Genomic DNA, 11,054 nt, shown 5'->3' with positions numbered 1-11,054 from the left:
TGATTGTAGCTTGGCTATATGGCAGCAGTTGCTGACTCTTCTTGTGTAATATAGGAAGACAAAGAGTTCTTCAAAGGCAGAAGGTTGGGGGGGGGGGGCATAAAGCAGCAAAACAACACCAGCAAAAAGAAACAAAAAAGACTAAAAAACAGCAACAATAAAAACAAGACTGATATTGCAGTTCAAATCACAGAAAAGGGAGAGGAAGGAGAGAAGAAAAAGAAGGAAAAAAAAAAATCTGTAGCCTAATTTGAGTATGACTTTAATGTCCTCTCTTCAGCTTCCTGCCTTCAAAGCTGCCCGACAGATTCCAAGATGCCAGTGTTTGTTGTTATGCTACACCTCAGGCTCCAAACCACCCTTCGGCTTGTTTTGCTTTTAAACTCTCTTTCCCTCCCTACAGCCCTCTCCTTCTCTTTCCCATGTTAAAAAACAGAACAAAAAACAAACAAGAAAAGTTCAGGGTCTGCTCTTGGGCTGAGTATCTGTCGGCCATTTGGTTTTAAGTGGAAACTGTCTCTTTAAATTTCGAGGAGATCTCTGCACATGCGTAGTAGAACCCTCCAAGGGTGGGGCTGGGGTGGCCGCTAGCTCAGGCACCCCTATAGTCACCAGAATGGAGGTACACAGACAGCAATGGACCAACAAACAGATACCAGAAAAAAGAAGAATGTCCACACCTCTATCTCCACGGTTCTGTCAGACGTCTGTGGCTGCTCTGATCCTTTCCCCGCTTGGCCCCACACAAGATTGCAGCTCCTGGAGCATCTGAGCATCCTGAACCAGAAAGCAATGGATTTCTTGCTTCTGCCACAAACTCCCCCAGTTGTAAGTCTTCCAACCTAAATATTCCTTTATATGTGGTTCAGAGTTCTGGTACCATCCCCTGAGCGTGCTTGGTCCTGTATTCTGTGTGGTTGCCAGCGTAGCTCCTCCCTGCATTTCCACTTGATTCGCCTTTTTGTTTGTTCTCCCATTCACTCATTTCTGATCACTTGGTTTTCGTTTTTCAAGAAAAATAACCATAGCATGGTTTCTTCTGAACGATCCAGAAGAATGATTTAAAGTTGGGGTGAGTGGGCACTAAACCCTTGGGGCTTCTTCCGTTGTGGGCACAGTTGGACTTCGTGTGGGTGCAAAAATGACATGGGGGCCATGTCTTACTTGCTCTGGCTTCACAATGTGGAAGGAGAATGAAAGTCCACATCAGCCCAAGGCTTATGCCTATGAGACAGAGATCAGACAGAGACCCTCCAACCTTCTTACTCTATTCTAATACCAACCCTCCCCTCTGGCACTCTATTTTTCTGCTGTATTTGATCATCTGTAGCAATGGCCAAGCAGAAGTGACAGACAATTCTCACATTTATTAGGTAGTTCAGGATCAGAAACAACTCAGGATGCAACAATACTTTGGTCAGGAATACTTCTCTGCTCTACTTCCTCCCTCTTGTCCTCAGCCTCAACCACAAAGCCCTTCGGTTTCTGCCCTGCATAGGCCAGTCTTAGAAGCTCCTTCATGCTGCTGATAAATGCTCAAAGGATACCCAATTCTGTTAGCTTCTGCCTGAAAGTGCCCAGCTTTACTTGGTCCGTGGGTTAGGAAGCTGACTGTGGTCTTGAAAGTGAATGTTTTGGGTAATGTTGAAGTTTTGTGCTGGACCCTGTCTGACTTCAACCTCAGGAGGCAAGGGGCTCAAGGTGAAGAAGTGTGTGAGCTTTGATAAAGAAGCCGTGTGCTTCCTTTGTCCCAGGAATCTCTGGGAGGGCATCTCCCACAGATATTCATTGAGCACTACCATGAGCATAGAGCAAGATAGGCAGAGTCCTTACCATCTGGTTAGGTGGGGATGCTACAGGGGGACCACAAGATATACCACATTGTTATGTTAGCTGCTGACTGTCAGGGGCAAAAGGAAAGCAAGCAAAAGAGCTACATGGAGCAGAGATCTGAGGGAGAAAGGGAGGTAGTCTCTGCATACTTGCTTTTAAGGAGCATTCTTCCCGTACTTCTTCCAAGACAAATTTGTGTGTTCTTTTGACAGTTCATGGTATATTCAATATTTTTCATCAGCACCATAATTTAAAGGCATCAGTTCTTCCAACTTCCTTATTCACTGTCCAGCTTCTGCTTGCATATGAGGTGACTGAAAATACACTGGCTTGGATCAAGCACATCTTAGTCCTCAAAGTGACATCTTTACTTTTTAATACTATAAGACAGGTCTTTTGCAGTAAATTAATCTACTTTTACTTCCTAACTACTGCTTTCATGTGTGTTGGCTGTGGATCCAAGTAAAATGAAATCCTTGACAACTTCAGTCTTTTCTCTGTTTATCTTTAGTACTTCAGGAAGTGTGTCTAAAAGATACCTGTACCCAGCACTATTGAATTGACTCCAATTCATAGTAACTCCTTACGTGTCAGAGTAAAACTGCACTTCATAGGGTTTTCAATGACTGTTACCAGAAGTAGGTAATCAGGCCTTTCTTCCTAAGCACCTCTGAGTTGACTTAAACCTTTAACCTTTCAATTAGCAACTGAGCGTGCTGATTGTTTGCAACATTTGGAGACTCCAAAGACTTAAAAATAATAACAAGGTTAACGCACCTAAAGAAATAAATAGGAATTCCTTATGGTTGTCACTTACACAAAACATGTTCAAATTAATGTGATTATAATTTTTTGGACTTTTCAAATCAGGATTTAAACAGTTCATGTGCATGCACACAATGCTAATGCCTCTTAATTTATCAAATTCTTACTGAAGAAAAAATTTGTAAGATCTCACTCCTTTCCCTTTTTTGTTTGTTGGGATCCCGCATTGACACAGGGTCCTTGGTTGCAGGGTCAGAGGCAGGACTAGAGCAGCTAACAGGTGGTATGGATGGGACCTGACTGGGAGGTGGGGGTGTGTGATAGAAGTGGCAGGTTCTAGTCTTTCCTATAGGAAGGGCTGACAGGTTTGCTTATTGGGTTGACTGTGGGTGTGAGAGGTAGAAAGAATGTTCTAGAATGAGTCCCTGGAAGGATAGTTACATGTTTTGTGAGGTGGGCAAAACTTCAAGAGGAGGAGGCTGGGGGCAGTGATCACTGAGGCCTGAACTGGGGGCAGACCAAACAGATACCTCCTAGTTAGAAGATGCAGGGCTGAGTTTTGCAGGATGAATAGGAGTTGTCCCACTGGTTGTCCCTCTGGTACTCCACCCTGGGCATATGGGTACAGGAATTCTGCCTCTGGCTTTCACACAGATTCAGACTGAGTTCTCACCTGCCCTGAGTTACAGCAGTCTTCATCTGGGTTTTGGAAACCCAAGGTGGAGATATGGACTGGACTAACTATACCTTCTCCTAGGGAAATACCACTGCCCAGTGCTTTTCACTGTCTTCACCAACAACACCCACATTGTGGCCATCCAAACAACTGGCAACGTTTATGCCTATGAGGTGGGTCCAGCTCCAGGGTGCAGCACCTGCAGCTGCTTGTGAATAGCAGTTCAGATGTGTGTTCCAAGGATCTCCTCAAGTATGTGCCTGGACAGAGGACCTGCCCCGGGGGCTCATTGCACAATACTCGGCTAAAGCTCCGCTTGAGCCAGCTGTCACCTTCTCAATATGAAAAGCAAAGGGGGCTTACCCTACAGACTCCAGGCAGAAATCCTGCAGTGGCTGCTGACTAGGGGCCCTGGTCCCAAGAGGATCCTCCCCACAGTCATCTTCTAGGCCCTATAGAGAACTGGGCTGGCTGGGAGTGCTGCCCCTGTGTGTGGGGTGTGGCATGTGAGCCATTGTGGGTGGAGGGGTGGGCACTGTGGAAAGGATAGCTTAGAAGTGCATGTTCACAGAAGAGAAGCCAGAAAGCCCTTGTGTATTTGGGGTCAGAGTGGTCTGGGGATAGCCCCCAGCAGAGAGCATGGCTGGATCGTGATTTATGAGGAAGATGTGACAGCACCATGCTGGCCTGGCACACGGTGACTGATGAGGCAGTATTGCTTCACAAAGCTGTTTGCTGATCTGTAAAGTCTGCCTACCCAGTGTGTTTTGTGGGGGTCACTGCTGGGAGGTCCAGGGTGTGTGCATAGTCGTACCTCTCACATGGCACCCGAACTGGCTGGCTGGTGGCCTCCCCATTTCCAGGCTGCTGTGTTGAAGGCAGGGCGGCATTATAATGCAGACTTCTCCATCCGTAGGCAGTGGAACAGTTGAATATTAAGGCCAAGAACTTCCGGGACTTACTGACTGATGAGCCCTTCTCCCGGCAAGACATTATTACCCTCCAGGTGGGTATCCTTTTTTTGCACCAGAACAGCTGTTTCCAGAGAGGGCTGACCCCACTGAGCTCCCCACCCTCAGACATGCGGGCCCATATCCACTCCTCCTCAGACACTCACCCCAGCTGTGTCAGGACCATGTGGACCCACAGCCTCTTATTTGGTAGGCCTGGCCCTGCCCTGGTATACTGCGCAAAGGCTGGAGTCCCTTCTGTGCCCTGCATTCAGCTCAAGCTGTGCTTGTGGGTGTCTGCTAACCAGGAGTAAAGTGACAAGGAACACTGACTTAGGCACTCAAGCACTGGGAGGAGCATGGACTGGGCCCCTGGGTTGGGTGAGACCCTGTGCACAGACACCCTCTGGAATGAGGGGCACTCACCATCTGGAGGACATACTCCAGTAGCCGGGGGGAAGGGAACATGGAATCCGGATTTGGGGCCCCATGACTCCCTAATTGTGTTCTGGAGTAGGCACACAATCTGTGCCACTGTCCCCACCTCATTCCACTGCCTGCCCAGGACAGACCCCTGTACTTGCTCTCACACCTCTCTCCTTGGGGAGCTTCCTCCTCTGTCCACTGCCATCTGGGCATCACTGCCATGCCGAGGCTCACTTGCTACACATCTCCCCTCTGCTGCAGGATCCCACCAATTTGGACAAGTTTAACGTCTGTAACTTCTTCCATGTAAAGAACAATGTGAAAATGACAGACCCAGGTACGTATACACAAGCTACACTAAGTGACCAGTTTGACTTCCTGGTGGCCAGAACACTGAGCATCCCCTCAGATACGTGTGGCCTCAACTTCCCAGAATGGGCTGTGGCTCCCCATGCTGAGGTTGGCTAGGCTGCCCTGGCATGACCCAGCTGTGCATGTCTTGACGTGATATGGGGCGGCTCAGCCTCCTCAAGGGTTGGAGGGACAAGGCAAACACGAACTCTCCCTGAGTGAGCAGGGAAGGCATTCTACATTTGGAAAGACCCTAAACACAGCTTATTTTGAGTGAAAATGAGTCTTCAGATAACAAATGGAAAGCATAATGTAAGAGGATTCTCTCATATAAATCCAGAGAAGGAATACATGTCGTTCCCTCCAGAGCACCTGCCACCACACACTGTGGCAGGTAAGGTCTCAACAGCAGGAGATCCTGTTGTGATCAGCTTTGCTTCCAGGTGAGTTCCTCAGGACTTGACTGCTGTTTTGTAGATGAGGAAAAGGCCAAGCAGGACCCGTCCTACTATCTGAAAAACACTAACACAGAGACACGTGAGACCCTGCAGGAGCTCTACAAAGAGTTCAAAGGGGACGAGGTGCTTGCGGCGACCATGAAGACCCCTGAGAAGAAGAAAGTGGACAAGCTGAATGCTGTAAGTTGGCTGAGGGAGGCATCTTCCTGAGGGGCTACACAAGCTCTGGGTGTTGGCCATGGTACTGACGTGCTGGGCTCTCCCTGCAGGCCCACTACTCCACTGGGAAGGTCAGTGCCTCCTTCACCTCCACTGCCATGGCTCCTGAGACTACGCATGAAGCAGGTAACTGTGCTGTGGAGTGGGCTGTGGGAGCAAAGGGCACATACCAGGGCGATTGGTGGAGGGGGGTAGTGAGACAGGCCCTCTTTGAATGTCGGCTTTGTGTCTTGTTCTGCCGATGGGGCCTCCTAGATGCAGGCTCCAACCCAGGTGTGCTTGGGTCTGCTCAGGCTGCCATGGGCACCATGACCAGCTATAGCACCTGGCTTTGTCCTCAAGTGTACTTCCTCCTGTTCCCTGTTATCTGAGTTTTAAATACCCCCATTGCCAAACACTCCCTTTTCCAAACTCTCAGATGCCCCTTTAACTGCTGTGCCAATAGACTCCTTGCATTCTGTGCCATGTGGCCCAGCTGAGCATATGCAGATGGACCCTTGAGTTCCCTCCCCTTGCTCTTCCAGACATCAACTGGTCCGCAACTTGTTTGGCCATGAGGTAGGGTTGCCTCTGGGTAACAGGTGGGCCAGGGAGCTCAGACCCTCTGTTTGCAGCTGCCATTGATGAAGACGTTCTGCGCTACCAGTTTGTGAAGAAGAAGGGCTATGTGCGGCTCCACACCAACCGGGGCTGCCTCAACCTAGAGCTTCACTGCGACCTGGTGAGTGGGAGGCTGGTGCCGGGGAGGGAAAGCTATAGGGCCCTAGGGAGGCCGAGCCACAGCCCCATCTCCTGCCCACTCTGAGGGCTTTCTCTGGTCATTTGGCAGCCACTTTGTCTTTATGGAATTGAAGTGTGTGCCTGTCCAGATCAGAAAGGCAGACTGCCTACTCCCTACCTCTTTCCCTAGGGCTTGGTTAGTGGTTTGGGGCATTTCCTGTGGCCCTTTTCTGGACAGGTGTGCCCACTCCTGTGTGTAGTTCTGTAGTTGCATTCTTACTGTCCCTCCTTGTGCTTCATGTGCCCCTGGCCATCTTCAGCTCTGCCTGGGCTCTGAGGACTGCCAGTGGCTGTCTTCTGTGGCATGTTGAGGGCCAGGTAGTACCTGGAGCTGTGCTTCTACTGCTGCTGCCTCATAGAAGTCTCCGCGCTGTCTTGCAGACGCCGAAGACCTGTGAGAACTTTATCCGTCTCTGCAAGAAGAACTACTATGATGGCACCATCTTCCATAGGTCCATCAGGAACTTTGTGGTGAGCATTGCAGGGTCACTGGGCTGCACATGTACTTGGGACCAGGTACTCTGTGAGAGGTGGGATGGGGCAGAGCCAGGGCAAGACAAAAGAGGGCCCCTATCCTCACCAAGAACTCCTTGGGTTCCTAGTTCAGTCAGTCAGGGGACATGGATGTAGATGCCAGGGTTGGGTGAGGGACTAGGGAGTGGTGACTGAATAGTGGGCAGCCCTGAGGGTTGGAGGCTGGGTGGTAGGCATTCTGGGAGGAAAGAGGGCTCTGACTGGTGGAATGGCAGCTCCAGGGGCAGTGGGAGCAGGTGGAATGTGCTCACGGATGTGTGTTCTTCTGACAGATCCAAGGGGGCGACCCCACTGGCACTGGTATGGGTAAGTCATGGTGTTGGTTCTACTCCTTGGGTGACTTGAGCTGCTGTCAGGTATACGGGGGGCTGGGCAGGGGTATAATGTGAAGCATGTGTTGGCATAGATCTAGTTCAGACACAACTCTGCCACTAGCTGAGCTCCCCCGCACATCCCCGGGGCTAGTGATCCTCTCCTGAGACCAGATCGGTTCCACCTAGCTCCCTCTGCCTTCAGCTGTACCCCCACAGGACCCGGATGTTGGGTCTCCACAGGAATGCCTCGGGCCCCCAGATGGGGAGGGCATTCTGTGTGACAGAATAGGGAGAGCCTTCACCCTGTCTGAGGCCATTGGGTGATGGCAGAGGAACCAGGCTGCAGGGGAAGGGTATGGGGCTGCCACCACCAGTAGGGCACAGTGCCCCCCCAAAAGGGGTTGAGGGTGCCACCTGGGGAGGCTAGACCTTGAAGCCAACGGTGTTGGCCACCACTTCCTTCACAAGTGCACTTCTGCCTGTTGGCTACATGGCCCATGTGACCTGTGGCTATAACCCTGTAAGTTCTTTCTCAGGTGAGGGTCAGGGCTAGGCAGTTTGTAGCAGTGTGCTGTGGGCCCTACTCCTGCTTGACCATCAGAGGCCTGGTGTACCATAGGACTAACTAAGCCCAGGGTTCTGTGGCTGGACTGTGTCCTGCAGATCTGATTTCTACCCTGAGTTCTCTTGGGTCAGGTACGAACTTTAAAATGAAACTGAATTTTAGGGAACCAAAACCTCATGTTTGGAATGTGACGGGAGTGTGTGGGCTGCCCACCTCCTCCTCCTCCCTTTCTAAGCCCTCACTGGGGAAGTGTTTTTAAGACAAAGTTGATAAGGGAAATAAGACCCAATATATCCAGACTACACTCCCAGCTAAGGTTACTCAAGGTATAAGTAGATTTGTGTTATCTTTCAGTAACCCAGAAATTAATTGGAACTTAATCCAACAGCATTTTAGGAGGTTGTGGAACAATATACACTTGTCTGGGGATATTCATCAGCTACATGCTCAAATTTATGATATAAGTAATTCTCAAAGTGAACACTGAGTGGCTACTAATTTGCTACCCCTGCTAGAGAGTAAGATCCCCTAAGAACTTGATTGAACCTCAGCATAGTGATCCTGCTTGGTCACCTTAGAGCAGGTGGTAGGCCGGCAACAACGGGCGCATGGGGTCCCCAGCTGATCTCCTCCCTCCCCATCTTCCTTGGATGGCGGCTGTTTATGCTGGACGTGTGGCCAGAGACGGGTAAGGATCACGTGGAACCTCGGCTACTTAAGACAGAGCCATTGCCATGCTGCAATGAGTCTCAATGACTGGTAAGACTGAGGAATTCGCACTGACCACCTAAGACAGGCAGCGTCCCTTAAACAATCAATAAATAAGGAGGATTCAGATGCAGACAGTGCAGACCCAGTCAGGAGGCCAAGCCCCTGAGGGCCCAAGTGTTGTTGACCGTCCAAACCATAGGCTCTGAGGATCAGACTCTAGCCACCTAGTAGACATAGCAAACTGTCCCTCATCTGATTATTCCGTAATGCTTGTTAGTAATCTCATACATGAGCCCTGGATATCCACAGACAAATGTAAAAACGTTCCCTAAAAGCCGAGACTGTAAATTCCAAAAAGGCAAGTCCCCCCCCATCCAAAAAAAAGCTAAAGAGGATAGAAAGAAACACTGTAAACTGATGATATATAGCGGGGATAATAATCAATGTAATGAAACAAGCTATATGAATGGTTGAATGTGAAGCTGATGATGTGCCCTGTAAACTTTCACTCAATGCAAAATAAAAACATTTAGTTAAAAAAATATATAAGACAAAGTTGAATAAGTTTCCTCAGAAATGCTCAAAAATGGGCCAGCTCCAAAAAAGCACTGAAGTAGATATGAGCTTGCTGAGAGGGGCACAGAGGCTGGGCACAGTGTACTTGGAAAGGTAATGCCCAAGAAGGCCTTCCAAGGGGCGCCTCTTTGCTGCTAACGCGCTCCATTTCTTTGCAGGTGGTGAGTCATTCTGGGGAAAGCCATTCAAAGACGAGTTCCGGTCCAACCTCTCGCACACGGGCCGGGGTGTCCTTAGCATGGCCAATTCGGGACCCAACAGCAACAAGTCTCAATTGTGAGTGTCTTGCTGGGCTTACAGACAGTCCATCGGACAGGGTGGAGGATCTTCTCAAGGCTCGGTCCAGGGGGCTGTGCTCCTCGTGAGTTAAATTCAGAACATGTGAGGCACACCCAGGAAGGCACAGCCAGACACTAAGCCTGTGTGTAAAGTCCATGGGTGGTACAGCACACTGGGTTGTATGCTTATGAAATAACCAAACCACAAGAACTGTGCTCCCAGAGGCTTTTCAGTGGCTGATTTTTCTGAAGTAGATTGCCAGGCCTTTCTTGCTGGGTGAACTTGAACCTCCAGCCTCTTAGTTTTCAGCCCAGCACATTCACTGTTTGTACTCCCAGGGACACCCCCCTCCACCCCCCCAGGAAGAATTTAAAACTCACTGTCATCGAATTGACTCTCTTACTCTTATCTGTAGGATAGAGTAGAACTGCCCCATATGGTTTCTAAGGCTGTCAATGTTTATGGGGGTAGACCAGCCTTATCTGCCTCCTTTGAGCAGCTTGTGGGTTCATACCACTGACCTTCCAGTTAGTAGCCCAACACTGAACCCACGGTGCCACCAGGACTCTGCATGAAAGACTAGAAGTCAGTAGTTACCACTGAGATTCAGAGTGGCGTCTTGGAGAAGGAAGAGGACCCTACATGGAAAGTTGTAAGGGTTTCACTTAGCAAACACGTAGATCCCTGTGATGGGAGGTGCATGCAGGGGCCAGGAGACTGGCAGGAGCGCTGAGGTCTCTTCAGAACTCAGAAAGGTCTGAGTTTATCTTTGTTCCTAAACACATAAGGGCTCCAGGGTCTCACTGGCTTCAGTGCTTAGTAGAGTGGGTGTTTGAGAGGCTGAGGGGCAAGATGAGCAGTGGCACCTGGGGTCAGGTAGGGTGAGTGGTTTCAGCCTGCCAACAATTGACTGTGGGTTAAGGGGTAGAGTTAGCCACTGGCTGTGGTGCTGTGTTGTATAGAGATGAGAAAGCTATCTTCTTTTTTTCACCTTTTAAATAATGTTTTATTATGTTTTCAGTGAAAGTTTACACAGCAAATTAGGTTCCCATTTGACAACACAAATTTTTCAGTGACATTAGTTACGTTTTCCATTGCATACTCACTCCATTTTGAGTACTCTAGTTTTCTTGCCCCCTTCTTATTTTTGATTTAGAGCAGTTGCTGACTTCTCGTTCACACACGGATGGCTTTTTAGTGGAGCACAGTGCTCATGGATCTGTTGTTTTGATAATAGGTGACCTCAGAGGATCATTTTTGTTTCAAAGAGTATCTCAGAACGTAGTCTCAGTGAGTCCTCACATCTTAACTGGCCCAGTGAATGCAAACTTTTTTAAGCATTTACGTTTTGCTCTGAGTTTTTCTCCTGTTCTGTCAGGACCCATTTATTGTAGTAAGTAGTGGCAACTGGGCACCAGTCTCAGAATAGATGAGGCTGTGGCCCATGATGGCAATTAGCCCTGTAAACTGGTATCTTCTCTGAGACTTGATTTCTTTCTTTTTGTTTCTGATGAGTAGAGACCAATTTTTACCTCTTAGGGGGCTGCTCACATGCCTTTAAGACCCCAGATTCCACATTAGAATGCAGAACATGCACTTTGTGACGTCAGTTGACTT

At 49.1% G+C, this 11,054-nt stretch overlaps 1 protein-coding gene across 1 annotated transcript in view; it reads left to right on the top strand.

The window, feature by feature from the left end:
- Positions 1 to 11,054, top strand: part of PPIL2 (peptidylprolyl isomerase (cyclophilin)-like 2) — a 46,565-nt gene that overhangs the window by 26,435 nt on the left and 9,076 nt on the right. Inside the window, exons 7-15 of the mRNA XM_006877638.1 lie at positions 3,356 to 3,447; positions 4,191 to 4,280; positions 4,912 to 4,987; positions 5,479 to 5,639; positions 5,729 to 5,804; positions 6,293 to 6,399; positions 6,840 to 6,929; positions 7,265 to 7,298; positions 9,317 to 9,434. Coding sequence (XP_006877700.1) covers positions 3,356 to 3,447; positions 4,191 to 4,280; positions 4,912 to 4,987; positions 5,479 to 5,639; positions 5,729 to 5,804; positions 6,293 to 6,399; positions 6,840 to 6,929; positions 7,265 to 7,298; positions 9,317 to 9,434 — 844 coding nt within the window. The remainder of the gene's footprint in view (positions 1 to 3,355; positions 3,448 to 4,190; positions 4,281 to 4,911; positions 4,988 to 5,478; positions 5,640 to 5,728; positions 5,805 to 6,292; positions 6,400 to 6,839; positions 6,930 to 7,264; positions 7,299 to 9,316; positions 9,435 to 11,054) is intronic.

Source organism: Chrysochloris asiatica, unplaced genomic scaffold, assembly GCF_000296735.1.
Source record: "Chrysochloris asiatica unplaced genomic scaffold, ChrAsi1.0 scaffold00545, whole genome shotgun sequence".
In the NCBI taxonomy this organism is placed as follows: domain Eukaryota; kingdom Metazoa; phylum Chordata; class Mammalia; order Afrosoricida; family Chrysochloridae; genus Chrysochloris; species Chrysochloris asiatica.
Note: the sequence above shows the minus strand (reverse complement) of the source record. Positions and strands in the feature narration are given on the sequence as shown.